Below are 16,726 nucleotides of genomic sequence, written 5' to 3'. Positions count from 1 at the left end.
CCGACAACTGCACGAGTTCGGTAAATCATGTGACCCTCGCCACGCTTTAGGAAGGGTGTCCTGGAGAGGTTAGAGGAGGTTTACCAGGATACCACCAGCTATCAGCTCAGTTATGTGGCGAGCTTGGAGAAGCTGAGATTGTTCTCCTTCGAGCAGAGGTGGTCAAGGGGAGCTACTAAAATGGGCCGTGCGGTGGGTAATGAAGAAGGAAGCTGTAGGCCGCAGGAAGATATCAATGGACTCATCAGGTGGTAAGTGGCAAATGGAATTCAATCCGGAGAAGTGTGAGGTAATGCATTTGGGGAGGGCGAACAAGGCAAGGGAACACACATTAAATGGTAGGACACTGAAGTGCAGAGGATCAGAGGGACCTTGGAGTGCATGTCCATAGATCTCCGAAGGTAGGCAGGCCAGGTAGATAAGGTGGTTAAGAAGGAATACGGGATACTTGCCTTTATTAGCTGAGGCATAGAATATAAGAGCAGGGAGGTTATGCTTGAACTGTATAAAACACTAATTAGGCCGCAGCTAGAATACTGCGTGCAGTTCTGGTCAACACATTACAGGAAGGATGAGATTGGACTAGAGGGGGAATGGAGGAGATTTACGAGGATATTGCCAGGACTGGAGAATTTTAGCTTTGAGGAAAGACTGGATAGGCTGGGGTTATTTTCTGTGGAACAGAGGAGGCTGAGGGGAGACTTGATTGAGGTGTATAAAATTATGAGGGGCCTATTTCCCTTAGCAGAGAGGTTAATAACCAGGGGGCATAGATTTAAAGTAATTGGTGGAAGGATTAGAGGGGAGTTGAGAACTTCTTTCATCCAGAGGGTGGTGGGGGTCTGGAACTCACTGCCTGAAAGGGTGGTAGAGGCAGAGACCCTCATCACATTTAAAAAGTGCTTGGATATGCGCTTGAAGTGCCGTCACCTGCAGGGCTACGGACCAAGTGCTGGAAAGCGGGATTAGGCTGGATAGCTCTTTGTCGGCCGGCACAGACACGATGGGCCGAATGGCCTCCTTCTTTGCCGTAAATTTCGATGATTCTCTGAGTTAGTAGAGGTGTTCAAATGTGAGGGGTTTTGATAGAGCAAGCAGGGAGAATCTGCTTCCTCTGGCCAGTGGGTCGGTGGCCAGAAGTGATAGATTGGTGATAATTTGCGAAAGAACGAGAGGTGAACAGGAGGTGGTGCCTCCTGACGCTCGGAGTCAGATGCTGGCTCCAGACCTCAGTTTAAGTGGAGTCGGGGAGTGAATGTTTCCCACTGACTGAGCGGCAGCAGCAGCTACGGTCCGCAGGATGTCAGCAGCTTATCTTCCTCATCAATCAAACCATTCCGCAGAGGTCCTGGAGGTTTTAAACTGATTAATGCACAAGCCTAAAACACGTTCCTTGTCTGGGGTCAGGTCTCAATCCCAATTACTTGAAGCACTCCCTTTACCGAACGAGCAATTCAGCGCGATCACCTGCGCCGGCTCAGAAAACACAGCACGTCTGCGGCGCTCTCGCAATCCGGAAGCACAAAGCTCCCCGAGGCGATGCTTGCCACCGACGCTGGGGAGGAGCAGCTCGCCATCGCACAAGCTCCTGTGAGCATCCCAGCAAAATATAATCTAAACCCGAGTATCAAATCACCTGGAATTACACAGAATATACAGCACAGAAACAGGCCATTCGGCCCGACCGGCCCACGCCAGTGTTGGTGCTCCACACGAGCCTCCGCCATCTCACCCTGTCAGCAGAACTGGCCGCGACGCTGCAGATTCGGCCCGGGGCCTCACGGAGAAGTCTGTGGCTTTATTTCAAACAGAGTCTTCAGTTAGAAGAACCCTGCTGACTCACTGGCTGGTGTTGTGCAGATGTACAAACATCTGATTAGCCTGTGCTCTAGGCGTTGAATCTTTTGGAGTTGGGACTGGATATACTCAGCGGCACAATCACATCTCCAAACAAACGTTTTCCAGGAATAGAATCTTACAGCACAGAAGGACACCATTCGGCCCATCGTGTCTGTGCCGGCTCTCTGAAAGAGCTCTCCAATTAGTCCCACTCCCCCCTGCTCTTTCGCCGCCAATTTTTTTCCTTTTCAACTATTTCTCCAATTCCCTTTTGAAAGTCACTATTGAATCTGCTTCCACCGTCTTTCAGGCAGCACATTCTAGATCACAACAGCTTGCTGCATTAAAAAAAAATCTCCCCTTCACCCCTCTGGTCTTTTGCCAAGTTGCTAAATTATTTCTCCCTGCTCTGATTCAATCTTATAAAAACATAAGAACTAGGAGCAGGAGTCGGCCATACGGCCCCTCGAGCCTGCTCCGCCATTCAATATGATCATGGCTGATCTTCGACCTCAACTCCACTTTCCCGTACGATCCCCATATCCCTCGATACCCTTAGAGTCCAAAAATCTATCGATCTCGGCCTTGAATACACTCAACGATTCAGCATCCACAGCCCTCTGGGGTAGAGAATTCCAAAGATTTACAACCCTCTGCATGAAGAAATTCCTCCTCATCTCAGTCCTAAATGGCCGATCTAAATCCTGAGACTGTGACCCCTGGTTCTGGACTCTCCAGCCAGGGGAAACATCCTCCCTGCATCTACCCTGTCAATCCCGCTCAGAATCTTATATGTTTCATAATGAGATCATCTCTCATTCTTCCAAACTGGAGAGTAAAGGCCCTTGATTGACGAGGAGGGACTCAAACAGGGAGTAGTTGAACCCGGATGAGAATCTGCGGCTTATTTCCCCGGCGGGCTGTGCCTCGATGGGCTGACAGTGCGGTACGATTGTCTGAAGCCCACCGGTACAATCCAGCTACGGACCTTAAGTTGTGCCTCGCTCTTCGGGTCGAGGGGTTTTCGGCGCAGTAGCTGAAGATAATTGTGGTCCATGTGTCGTTCGTTCTGCGTAGTTGCATCTTCCACGCCAGCGAATCCTTCCAGCATCGCAGTCTTCAGGGTGCCGATATCGCCGTGCAGAGACTAGTGGGATAGGGAGGGAAAAGAGGTAGAAAAAATCAAATCAAACACATCACCATAAAACCCACTGCCAACCAAGAGAATTATTCTCAAAGAAACGAGTTTACACCCAGGTGTCCTGTAACGGCATTCCTCAATAAATTGCCTTAGTACGGACACAGAAAATAGACAGTGAGGGAACAGCAAAGTTACTCTTCCACACTGGCCAATCTGAGAAAGAAACTCTTACTGCATCGCGTAAAGCTGAGTGCAGGTTTAGTCCAGAGACCAGAATCCTGGCACGCTGCTCGGCCCAGACCCCGGGCACCCTCCCTCGGCCCAGTCCCCGGGCCCAGACCCCGGGCCCCCTCCCTCGGCCCAGACCCCGGGCACCCTCCCTCGGCCCAGACCCCGGGCACCCTCCCTCGGCCCAGTCCCCGGGCCCAGTCCCCGGGCCCCCTCCCTCGGCCCCCCTCCCTCGGCCCAGACCCCGGGCACCCTCCCTCGGCCCAGTCCCCGGGCCCAGTCCCCGGGCCCCCTCCCTCGGCCCCCCTCCCTCGGCCCAGACCCCGGGCACTCTCCCTCGGCCCAGACCCCGGGCACCCTCCCTCGGCCCAGTCCCCGGGCCCAGACCCCGGGCACTCTCCCTCGGCCCAGACCCCAAGCCCCCTCCCTCAGCCCAGTCCCCGGGCCCCCTCCCTCGGCCCAGTCCCCGGGCCCCCTCCCTCGGCCCAGTCCCCGGGCCCAGACCCCGGGCACCCTCCCTCGGCCCAGTCCCCGGGCCCCCTCCCCCGGCCCAGACCCCGGGCCCCCTCCCTCGGCCCAGACCCCGGGCACCCTCCCTCGGCCCAGTCCCCGGGCCCAGACCCCGGGCACCCTCCCTCGGCCCAGTCCCCGGGCCCAGACCCCGGGCACCCTCCCTCGGCCCAGTCCCCGGGCCCAGACCCCGGGCACCCTCCCTCGGCCCAGACCCCAAGCCCCCTCCCTCAGCCCAGTCCCCGGGCCCCCTCCCTCGGCCCAGTCCCCGGGCCCCCTCCCTCGGCCCAGTCCCCGGGCCCCCTCCCTCGGCCCAGTCCCCGGGCCCCCTCCCTCGGCCCAGTCCCCGGGCCCCCTCCCTCGGCCCAGTCCCCGGGCCCCCTCCCTCGGCCCAGACCCCGGGCCCCCTCCCTCGGCCCCCCTCCCTCGGCCCAGACCCCGGGCCCCCTCCCCCGGCCCAGACCCCGGGCCCCCTCCATCGGCCCAGTCCCCGGGCCCCCTCCCTCGGCCCAGACCCCGGGCCCCCTCCCTCGGCCCCCCTCCCTCGGCCCAGACCCCGGGCCCCCTCCCCCGGCCCAGACCCCGGGCCCCCTCCCCCGGCCCAGTCCCCGGGCCCCCTCCCCCGGCCCAGTCCCCGGGCCCCCTCCCTCGGCCCAGTCCCCGGGCCCCCTCCCCCGGCCCAGACCCCGCTCCCCCGGCCCAGTCCCCGGGCCCCCTCCCTCGGCCCAGACCCCGAGCCCCCTCCCTCGGCTCAGACCCCGGGCCCCCTCCCCAGACCCCGTCCCCCTCCCCTGGCCCAGTCCCCGGGCCCCCTCCCCCGGCCCAGACCCCGAGCCCCCTCCCTCGGCTCAGACCCCGGGCCCCCTCCCCAGACCCCGTCCCCCTCCCCTGGCCCAGTCCCCGGGCCCCCTCCCTCGGCCCAGACCCCGGGCCCCCTCCCCCGGCCCAGACCCCGTCCCCCTCCCCTGGCCCAGACCCCGGGCCCCCTCCCTCGGCCCAGACACCGGGCCCCCTCCCCAGACCCCGTCCCCCTCCCCTGGCCCAGTCCCCGGGCCCCCTCCCCCGGCCCAGACCCCGGGCCCCCTCCCCCGGCCCAGTCCCCGGGCCCCCTCCCTCGGCCCAGTCCCCGGGCCCCCTCCCCCGGCCCAGACCCCGGGCCCCCTCCCTCGGCCCAGACCCCGGGCCCCCTCCCCCGGCCCAGACCCCGTCCCCCTCCCCTGGCCCAGACCCCGGGCCCCCTCCCTCGGCCCAGTCCCCGGGCCCCCTCCCCCGGCCCAGACCCCGGGCCCCCTCCCCCGGCCCAGTCCCCGGGCCCCCTCCCCCGGCCCAGACCCCGGGCCCCCTCCCCCGGCCCAGTCCCCGGGCCCCCTCCCTCGGCCCAGTCCCCGGGCCCCCTCCCCCGGCCCAGACCCCGCTCCCCCGGCCCAGTCCCCGGGCCCCCTCCCCCGGCCCAGTCCCCGGGCCCCCTCCCTCGGCCCAGACCCCGGGCCCCCTCCCCTGGCCCAGTCCCCGGGCCCCCTCCCCCGGCCCAGTCCCCGGGCCCCCTCCCTCGGCCCAGACCCCGGGCCCCCTCCCCCGGCCCAGACCCCGGGCCCCCTCCCCTGGCCCAGTCCCCGGGCCCCCTCCCCCGGCCCAGACCCCGGGCCCCCTCCCTCGGCCCAGACCCCGGGCCCCCTCCCCCGGCCCAGACCCCGTCCCCCTCCCCTGGCCCAGTCCCCGGGCCCCCTCCCCCGGCCCAGACCCCGTCCCCCTCCCCCGGCCCAGACCCCGGGCCCCCTCCCTCGGCCCAGACACCGGGCCCCCTCCCCAGACCCCGTCCCCCTCCCCTGGCCCAGTCCCCGGGCCCCCTCCCTCGGCCCAGACACCGGGCCCCCTCCCCAGACCCCGTCCCCCTCCCCTGGCCCAGTCCCCGGGCCCCCTCCCTCGGCCCAGACCCCGGGCCCCCTCCCCCGGCCCAGACCCCAGGCCCCCTCCCCCGGCCCAGACCACCCCGAGCCTCCTCCCTTGACACAGGCCACGAGCATCCTTTCCCACACCTGTCCCATGACCAAGATCAAAGCCCCCAGCCAGCCCTACTGCTCACCCATTTCCACCCCACCCTCCACCCACAATTATTTGCCCCCCTTCACCATGTAAGGTACTTAGAAACGTCTTTCTGTCCATGACAAATGCAAGAGAGCTCCAAGTGTTGATCAGACACATTAAAACACGAAGGGAATCTGTCACCTACAGTATCTCACAAAGTAGTCTGCACCGCTTACAGCAGGCGCATTGATGTTAAACCCAGACTTCCGGGTTTCCCGTCCGAAGCACAGCGCAACACCCCCCCGCATATAAATAAGAAAAAAAACTAAAACATTTCTATCAACAATTTACTACCTGTAGGAATGAGATTCCACAGATTAAATTGTTCAGTTTCTGGGCTGGAGAGGTTAATTGGCACTGCAGGAACATGAATCCCGTCGTTGAAAAGGTACTTCCGCTATTAGGTACCAGCCCTAACTTTCTGCGGCGGGATTAATTGGCAATTAATGTGCAAATGCAGCAACGTCTTGACACTCACGAGGAGGTCGAGGGCAAGCGGCCGTTTCCGTGAGGCTTGTGGCGATTAGCAATTCACGGGGTATCGCTTCCTCGCCACAAGTTACTGGACAATTTACACATGAGCATCGGCGAGGGCCATTAAACTCGCCACGTTGACGAATTAGCCTATGACCTCGGTCTCCACTTGCCTCAGTGGTCTCCTTGATCTCCAACAGGAAGGTATGGAGCGTCTCAGCATCAAACTTCAGGTGGCTCATCTCCTTGGTGCTGCCAACCTCAAAGTTGGCACTTGCCGTGCGCATCTTCAAGTCGTCCAGCTCCTTCTGAAAGAGAGCAATCTATGCAAAGAGCACAATGTGTTAGCGTTCCGGAGGAGGCACTTTCCAAACAAAAAGACTTATGACAGATAAGGAAAATAAAAATGGAACTTTTCGTTCTTCTCACATCTTCAGCCCAATTACAGCCAATGAAGAACCTGTTGCGCCAGGGACGTTTTACTACATAGGAGGCCGTGCCTTCAGCTGCCTAGGCCTAAAGCTCTGGAATTCCCTCCCCAAACCTCTCTCTCTCTCCTTTAAGATGCTTCTTAAAATCCACCTCTTTCACCAAGCTATTGGTCACCTGTCCTAATACAGGAAACTCTTTATTATCCGGCACCAACGGGACCGGCGTGGTGCCAGTTTATCAAAAAGTCCGGATTACAGAGTGGTACAGTTAAAAGGTACGAGAGCTCCGTACACAGCAACAAATCCAGGCTTCCCTGTTGCTTAGCAACAGGTGCAGGAACTCCGGCCCCAGACCAAGCATCCCTGTTGCTTAGCAACAAGTGCACGAACCCCAGTTACACGGCCACAGATCCAGGAACTGCCACTAATATGAAGTAAAACTTACCTGAACCTACTCCTGAATTTTGCCGGTTAACAGAGATTTAGGTGCCGGTTAAAAGAGAGTTTCCTTATGTGGCTCGGTGAAGCTCCTTGGGACGTTTTACTAGTTGTTCTCGTTAAAGCTGCCGTTGTAATGTAGTGCAACACAGCAGCCAAGTTGCACAAGCAAATCTTCGACAGCACCTCCCAAACCCGCGGCCCTCTACCACCTAGAACAAGAGCAGCAGGCGCCTGGGAACACCACCACCTCCAAGTCACACACCATCCTGACTTGGAAATATATCAGCCGTTCCTTCATCGTCGCTGGGTCACGATCCTGGAACTCCCTCCCTAACTGCACTGTGGGAGCACCTTCACCACACGGACTGCAGCGGTTCAAGAAGGCGGCTCACCACCACCTTCTCGAGGACAACTAGTGATGGGCAATAAATGCCGGCCTTGCCAGCGACGCCCACATCCCATGAACGAATAAAAAAAACAAGCAAGATTCCACAAACAATGAGATAATGACCAGGTAATCTGTTTTAGTGATGTTGGTTGAGGGATAAATATTGGCCAGGACACCCCTGCTCTTCTTCGAAATAGTGTTCTGGGATCTTTTACATCCACCTGAACAGGTAGCCAGGATGCACTGCCCACCCGTATGGAAACTCGGAACGGCCGTTACCATTCGCGTTGCTCGGAGATCAACTAGGGGTCGGGCACAAACTGAATAATGACAAAAAGTGTCAGCCGTGGCTCAGCGGATAACAATCTCAGTATCAAAGGTTTGTGGGTTCAAACCCCACTCCAGAGACTTGAGCATAAAATCTAGACCGACACTCCCAGTGCAGCGCTGAGGGAGTGCGGCATTGTCGGAGGTGCCGTCTTTCAAATGAGACGTTAAACCGATGCCCCGTCTACCCTCTCAGATGGGCATAAAAGATCCCACGGCCACTATTTCGAAGAAGAGCAGGGGAGTTCTCCCCAGTGTCCTGGGGCCAATATTGATCCCTCAATCAACACTGAACAAAAATTATCTGGTCACTATCACGCAGCTGTTTGTGGGATCTTGCTGTGTGCAAATTGGCTGCTGCGTTTCCTACATTACAACAGGGACTACACTTCAAAAGTACTTCATTGGCTGTAAAGCGCTTTGGGACGTCCTGAGGTCGTGAAAGGCGCTATAGAAATGCAAGTCTTTCTTTTTACAAGAACGCAGAACAGTTCATTTTAATAACCAACACCAACAACTTACATTTATTTAGCGCCTTTAATGTAGTAAAACGTCCCAAGGGGCTTCACAGGAGCGATTATCAGACAAAATTTGACACCGAGCCACATAAGGAAATATTAGGACAGGTGAGGTCAAAGAGGTCAGTTTTAAGGAGCTTCTTAAAAGGAGGAAAGAGAGACGGAAAGGTTTAGGGAGGGAATTCCAGAGCTTAGGGTCTTGGCAGCTGAAGGCACGGCCACCAATAGTAGAGGGTGCGCAAGAGGCCAGAATTGGAGGAGCGCAGCGATCTCGGGGGGGGGGGTGGGGTTGTAGGCAATGTTCCCTCTAAGCTGCGCAGCCATGCAGCGCTCTGCAGCTCCCACGCAGCCGGCTCACTGGCTTTTAAATAGGAGAAACGGCGCATGCACAGTATTTTGAATGGGCCGCGCAGCCCCTTAAAGATAACATTGGTTGTAGGGCTGGAGGAGGTTAGAGATAGGGAGGAGGAGGAGGAGGAGGCCATGGAGGGATTTGAACACAAGGATGAGAATTCTTTTAAATCGAGGCGCTGCCGGACCGGGAGCCAGTGTAGGTCAGCAAGCACAGGGGGCGATGGGTGAACGGGACTTGGTGCGAGTTAGTTCCAAAGCTCTATGTTCGAATGACAATGTTGCTGATGTCGCAATGTAACTGAGCTCGTTCAATGCCTGTGCGATGGCCTTTAATCAGCTGATGAGCACATGGGTCATGGGGTCGAACACAAAAATCACCGAGCAGCTTGTAGTCGATGAAGGTGCAAAACTGAATACGGATCGGTGCGAAAAAGATCAAGTGAGAAGTTGCTTCAGTTCCCGTTGAACGGGGGTTTCGCCAGACATTTCACAGCCGCCGCTCTCACCTCCTCCATGATTCCCATCATGACCGGGTCTAAAGTCGGCTGTTGTTGCAGCTGCTTCTCCAGATCGGCCACGGACTGATTCAAGGGCGCGGAGGTCTGAAGAGAAAAGACAAAGCGATCTGTAATAGCATCCGCCGCTAAATACACCTAGAATAAATCGGAAGCGCAGGTCCTTTGTGGTGGCAATCAAGGCAAGACAGGGAGAGGGCCCCTATTAACACACAAAACCGACGGGCTGGTAAAGGCCAGCTGGTCCGTCGAGCATGCCCCACACTCCTGATGGCCGGAGCATCGCGGCCAGACACTTCCTCCTTCCATCCACTCCGCCCCCACCCTCCACAGCCATGTAATGTCCTGCAAAAAAAACGAAAGGGAAAAAAAGACGGTGGGAAATTGCTCTCCAACCCCCTCAGGCAATCGAACCCAGTCCAAGAGATCACATGGACCCAGTGCTGTTTGTAAAGACACTCGCCTTCTATGGGATACAATCTCTGCCCCAGTCAGGAACCGGTTCAAATCCCTCTTGAATGCAATGCAGAGAGTCAGCACCAATGTGCTCTCTAAAAAAAAATTTCGGGGTGGGGGGGTTTGCTGCGCGGCCGGTGAGCCGGTTGCACGGGAGCTGCAGAGCGCTAACGGCCACACAGCTTAAAAGCAACATTGCTCAGCACCCACCGCACCAGCCGGCAAGGTATTCCTGATGCGCACTGAGGATGATCGCAGGACACCAGGCGCCTGGTTTAGGCTGCTGACACCTTCCCAACGGTTTCATTTACCTCACGCTCGCGAGGCACTCATTTTCTGCGGAGACAGTCAACGGAAGCGTCCATGATGCACAAACTAAATTTTGTCTGTCAGCTCAATGCTTCAGTGGCCCTCCAGTGGCACAAGCAGGAAACTGCAACAGTACGTCCACTGAAATGCATAGTTTCTGCTAGTGACAGGATGGTGACTAGTCGCTGCGACGCACAGAGCACTGCAGCACTGGTTATAGAGTCATAGAGGCACAGAAGGAGGCCATTCGGCCCATCGAGTCCGGGCCGGCTCTCTGAAGATCAATCCAGTCAGTCCAATTCTCCCCCTCTATCCCCGTAGCCCTGCAAGTTTATTTCCCTCAAGTGCCCATCCAGTCTCCCCTTGAAAACACCGAGTGTCTCCGCTTCCACCACTTCCATCTGCAGCGAGTTCCAGGTCCTCACCACTCGCTGCGTAAAAAAGTTTTTCCTCACATCCCCCTGTATCTCTTGCCCAAAACCTTAAATCTGTGTCCCCTAGTCTTTGTACCATCAACTAGTGGGAACAGCCTTTCCCCGTCTAGCCTATCCAAACCCATCATAATCTTGTACACCTCTAGCAAATCACCCCTCAACCTCCTTTGCTCTAATGAAAACAAATCCAGCTTCTCCAACCTGTCCTTGTAGCTAAGATCCCCCATCCCCAGAACCATTCTGGTAAATCTCCTCTGCACCCTCTCAAGGGCCTTCACATCCTTCCTAAAGTGTGGTGACCAGAACTGGACGCAATACTCCAGTTGTGGCCTAACCAGCGCTTTATAAAGGTTCTGCATAACTTCTCTACTTTTGTACTCAATACCTCTATTTATGAAGCCCAAGATCCCATATGCTTTGCTAACCACTCTCTCAATATGTCCCGCCACCTTCAGGGACCTATGCAGATTAACTCCCAGGTCCCTCTGCCCCTGCACACTCTTTAAAACTGTGCCATTAAGTGTATATTGCCTCTCACTGTTCCTTCTGCCAAAATGCATCACCTCACACTTCTCTTCATTAAATTCAATCTGCCACTTGTCTGCCCATTCTGCTAGTCTTTCTATGTCCTGTTGCAGTCGATTGGTATCATCACTGTTTGCCACACCCCCAAGTTTGGTGTCATCGGCAAATTTAGAAATTCTACTCTGTATTCCAATATCCAGGTCATTTATATATATCAAAAAAAGCAGTGGCCCCAGCACTGACCCTTGGGGAACACCACTGTTTACCATCCTCCAGTCTGAGAAACAGCCATTTACCACAACTCGCTGTTTTCTGTCCTTAAGCCAATTCCTTGGATTCACCTGACATTCATCATACACCCTCTTTTTTTGTTTCATCATCTTCTCTAACTCCTTCGTCATCCAAGGAGCCTTTGCTTTGGTTCCCTTTTGTTGGAATGTACCTAGCCTGTACCTGAAACATGTCCTCCTTAAAGATCACCCATTGCTCCATTACAGTTTTTCCCGTCAGCCTTTGGTTCCATTTTACTCTGGCTAGATCCTTTTGCATCCCATTGAAGTTAGCCCTATTCCAGTTTAGAAGTTCCACTCTAGATTGTTCATTGCTCCTCTCCATTGCTAATCTAAATCTTATGATACGACGATCACTCGTACCCAAGTGTTCTCCCACAGACACTTGGTCGACCTGGCCCATCTCATTCCCCAGCACCAGATCCAGCAATGCCCCCCTTCCTCGTTGGGCCAAGAACATACTGGTCAAGGAGATTCTCCTGAATGCATTTCAGAAATTTCTCCCCCTCCTTTCGCTTTACCCTAACAATATCCCAATCAATATTTGGGTAATTAAAGTCCCCCAATATCATCACTCTATAGCTCTTGCATATCTCTGATTTCCCTGCGGATTTGCTCCTCTATCTCCCTCTCACTACAAACAGTCAAGCGCGGCCCATGGATCTGTAATATATCACTCTGGACAGTGCTGCCAACAGCAGAAAAATGCCTGCACTCTGGAAACTCCACTCAGGTTAAGAATGATCCCACAGGCAATGCTCCCCGTTACTTTTTTTTCTAGCCGCGCGGGCCATTCAGAATTCTATTTAAAAGCCGGCTTTGCGACTGTGCGGGACCTCCAGAGCTCTGCGCAGCTTAAAGGGAACATCGCCCACAAGCCCTGCACGCTAGACAACCTCAACAAACATTCAAAAATAAATCAATAGGGTCAGGCGAGGGGGGGGGGGGGGGAGATACAAAGATAACCCATCGCACAGCCTCACCCTGGAAAAATGCTTCAAAGCGCCGACCAGTTGCTCACTGATCCCTCTCCCGCGGCATTGCTCACCAATAGACTGGAGTCTGCAGCACAGGGAAGGGGTGGGGGTGGGGGGGTTAATGATGCTCAGCAGCTTAAGACAAATCTGGCCGAGCCCTTCAAGGCCTGCGCAGTGACAGGCACACCCCCTCCCCCACACGGTCAGTCAGAGAGGCGGTTTGCTGCGGGACGGCCCTTCAGATCGACAGCTCGCGGGAATCCCAGGCTTCCTGCCCTTTTCGAAGCGCCCAGTTGTCCAGGTCAAAGGGAACCAGCGGGAAATGCCTGTCTCTTTTTTTTTTTGAAGTAATTTGCACTTTGCCACCGCTTCACGACTGACATTTGATTTAATCGGGTAAACTCCAAATGCCAAAATTCTGAATCATAATTGGGGAAAAAGTCAGATAGCCACACGGTGAAGGATAGAGTGCTAGTCTTTAGTTGCTGACAAGCCTTTTATTCACATAGACACACATTACATACTGTGCATCCCTTTAGATCAGCTTGCAACCCTTCCCCAGCCTACTCCCATTTATATGTAAGAGCAAGACAGTCCCCAATTAAATCCCACCAGCTGCATACAATTAACATTCAATTCCGATACACAAGTACAATTAACAGCGATGGCTGGTGCCATCCGTACGCTTACCTGGGTTGGGCAAGTCTTTGGAACAGGGGGGACAGCGGCAGTGCCCAATGCACTTCGGACCGCGGCTACAGGGAGAAAGAGACAAAGATTAAAAACTGCACGGTTTTTATGTACATTTACGATTTTTCTTCCATTTCCCCATCCCACTCCAACTTTCTCCCAGATCTCTCCAGACACCGCTCTATACCACGGGATAGTAAAAATCCCACAAGTCCAGGGTGCATGGACACGCCTGAGGCAGCTCACACACTGCTTCCCCCTTCTTCGCTGTGGGATGGATCAGCCCCACACCTTCGGGACAGAGACCAATACCTGGAACTCCTCAGACACAAGAGCAATAAAACTTAAGCACAAAGTGCGAGATTCAGCCCACTCCCATTGACAATAGACAACGTGTAACTGTGTGCTAGTGCAGCCTTCGGTCATCTGAGGAAGAGAGTGTTTGAAGACCAGGACCTCAAACCCGGCACTAAGCTCATGGTCTACAGAGCAGCAGTGATACCCGCCCTGCTGTATGCCTCAGAGACATGGACCATGTACAGCAGGCACCTTAAAGCACTGGAGAGGTACCACCAACGCTGCCTCCGCAAGATCCTGCAAATCCATTGGCAGGATAGGCGCACCAACGTCAGTGTTCTTGCTCAGGCCAACATCCCCAGCATCGAAGCTTTGACCACGCTCGATCAGCTCCGATGGACGGGTCACACAGTCCGCATGCCCGATACGAGACTCCCAAAACAAGCGCTCTACTCGGAGCTCCGGCACGGCAAGGGAGCCCCAGGTGGGCAGAGGAAACGCTTCAAGGACACCCTCAAAGCCTCCCTGAAAAAGTGCAACATCCCCACCGACACCTGGGAATCCCTAGCCCAAGACCACACAAAGTGGAGGAGAAGCATCCGGGAAGGCGCCGAACACCTCGAGTCTCTTCGCCGGTAGCAAGCGGAAGCCAAGCGCAGGCAGCGGAAGGAGCGCACGTCAACCCAAGCACCCCACCACCCGCCCCTTCAACCACCGTCTGCCCCACCTGTGACAGAGACTGTAGGTCCCGTATCGGGCTCATCAGTCACCTGGGAACTCATTTTTAATGTGGAAGCAAGTCATCCTTGGTTCCGAGGGACTGCCTAAGAAGAGACAACGTGTTCCGCAAGCCTCGCCCTCGACTTCGATAAGCTTACAAATGGATGTCAGAAGTAGTTGGACGAATGCGCTTTCAATTGGAACGAAGCAAAGGACTGCCATGGAAGGAGTGCAGCTGATACCTGGGATGGCAGGAATGACGTATGAGGAGAGATTGTGTCGATTGGGCTTATACTCACTGGAGATTAGAAGATTGAGAGGGGATCTCATCGAAACCTATAAAATTCTGTCAGGCCTAGACAGACTAGATGCTGCAAGGATGTTCCCGATGGTCGGGGAGTCCAGAACCAGGGGTCATAGTCTAAGGATAAGGGGTAGGACGTTTAGGACTGAAATGAGGAGGAATTTCTTCACCCAGAGAGTGGTGAACCTGTGGAATTCTCTGCCACAGAGGGCAGTGGAGGCCAGTTCATTAAATATATTCAAGAAAGAGTTGGATATATTTCTTAAGGTTAAAGGGATCAAGGGATATGGGGAGAAGGCAGGGACAGGGTACTGAATTTGGATGATCAGCCATGATCTCATTGAATGGCGGAGCAGGCTCGAGGGGCCGAATGGCCTACTCCTGCTCCTATCTTCTATGTTTCTATGTTTCTGAAGCGCAACTTTCAAGGGCGGAAAATAGAGGGCTGCAATCTTTCAAGGACTATTTTTCAGATGTAGAAAAGAAGCTACAATACAAAAATCCTATCAGTACCCGAGGGTGCTGGAGATAACTAAATTGTAAGGCCACGAAAATACCACACAATACATGGAAGGAGCCACAGACTGGAAAGACAGACAGAAAGACAGAGGGGAAAAAAAGAAAAAAATGTGAGAAAGCGCGCGTGAGAGAAAGAGAGATCGTGAGAGGGAAAAATAAAGAAAAAAAAAGATGGCAAGAAAGAATCATAGAATAGTACAGCACAGAAGGGGCCATTCGGCCCATCGAGTCTGCGACGGCTCTTTCGAAGAGCAATCCAGTTAGTCTCACTACCCCGCTCTTTCCCCACATCCCTGCAATTTTTTCTCCTTTACATATATATAAAAGCTGGTGTTCTTGGTGATAGTGGGGGACTTCAATTACCCAAATATCGATTGGGATAATGTTAGGGTAAAGGGAAAGGAAGGGGAGGAATTTCTGAAATGTGTTCAGGAGAATTTCCTTGACCAGTATGTTCTTGGCCCAACGAGGAAGGAGGCACTGCTGGATCTGGTGCTGGGGAATGAGGTGGGCCAGGTCGACCAAGTGTCTGTGGGAGAACACTTGGGTACGAGTGATCATCGTATCATAAGATTTAGATTAGCAATGGAGAGGAGCAAGGAACAATCTAGAGTGGAACTTCTAAACTGGAATAGGGCTAACTTCAATGGGATGCGAAAGGATCTAGCCAGAGTAAAATGGAACCAAAGGCTGACAGGAAAAACTGTAACGGAGCAATGGGTGATCTTTAAGGAGGAGATGTTCCAAGTACAGGCTAGGTACATTCCAACAAGAGGGAAGGGTAAGGGAACCAAAGCAAGGGCTCCTTGGATGATGAGGGAGATAGAGAAGAGGAAGAAGAAACAAAAAAAGAGGGTGTATGATGAATGTCAGGTGAATTCTTCAAGGAAGAATCAGACCAAATACAGTAAGTTGTGAGGGGAAGGGAAGATGAAAATAAGATTGGCAAAGAGAGAATATGAGTAGAATGGCTGTTAACATAAAAGGGAACCCAAAAATCTTTCATCACAACAACAACTTGTATTTATATAGTGCCTTTAACATAGTAAAATGTCCCAAAGTGCTGCACAGGAGTATTTTATGACAAAAAATTTGACACCAAGCCACATAAGGATAAATTAGGCAGATGACCAAAAGCTTGGTCAAAGAGGTAGGTTTTAAGGAGCGTCTTAAAGGAGGAAAGAGAGGTAGCGAGGCGGAGAGATTTAGGCAGGGAATTCCAGAGATGGGGGCCTCAGGCAAGAGAAGGCACGGCCACCAAAGGTTGATTAAAGGAAATTAGTATTAATAAAAAAATAGTGCTGGAGAAATTAATGGGACTGAAAGGCGATAAATCCCCAGGGCCTGATAATCTGCAAACCAGAGTACTAAAAGAAATAGTGGATGCATTGATTGTCATCTTCCAAAATTCTATAGATTATGGAACAGTTCCTGCAGATTGGAGGGTGGCAAATGTAACCCCACTATTTAAAAAAGGAGGGAGAGAGAAAACAGGGAACTACAGCCTAACATCAGTAGTCGGGAAAATGCTAGAGTCTATTATGAAGGATGTGATAACAAGACACTTAGAAAATATCAATGGGATTAGACAAAGTCAACATGGATTTATGAAAGGGAAATCGTGTTTGACAAACCTACTGGAGTTTTTTGAGGATGTAACTGGTAGAATAGATAAGGGAGAACCAGTGGATGTGGTGTATTTGGATTTTCAGAAGGCCTCTGATAAGGTCCCACATAAGAGGCTAGTGTGCAAAAATTAAAGCACATGGGATTGGGAGTAATATACTGGCATGGATTGAAAATTGGTTAACAGACAGGAAACAGAGTAGGAATAAATGGGTCTTTTTCAGGGTGGCAGGCGGTGACTAGTGGGGTACCGCAGGGATCAGTGCTTGGGCCCCAGCTATTCACAATATATATCAATGATTTGGATGAGGGAACCAAAAGTAATATT

General features: G+C 54.0%; 1 protein-coding gene across 1 annotated transcript in view; it reads right to left on the bottom strand.

Moving 5' to 3' along the window:
- nup214 (nucleoporin 214) overlaps positions 1-16,726 on the bottom strand; it is a 159,804-nt gene that overhangs the window by 88,373 nt on the left and 54,705 nt on the right. The window contains 4 exon segments of the mRNA XM_085965133.1: positions 2,828-2,986; positions 6,451-6,600; positions 9,243-9,338; positions 12,933-12,997. Coding sequence (XP_085821259.1) covers positions 2,828-2,986; positions 6,451-6,600; positions 9,243-9,338; positions 12,933-12,997 — 470 coding nt within the window.

Source organism: Somniosus microcephalus, chromosome 23, assembly GCF_052327205.1.
Source record: "Somniosus microcephalus isolate GS21.2 chromosome 23, FLI_Smic_1.0, whole genome shotgun sequence".
NCBI classification, from domain to species: domain Eukaryota; kingdom Metazoa; phylum Chordata; class Chondrichthyes; order Squaliformes; family Somniosidae; genus Somniosus; species Somniosus microcephalus.
This window is presented reverse-complemented; position numbering and strand designations above follow the sequence as displayed.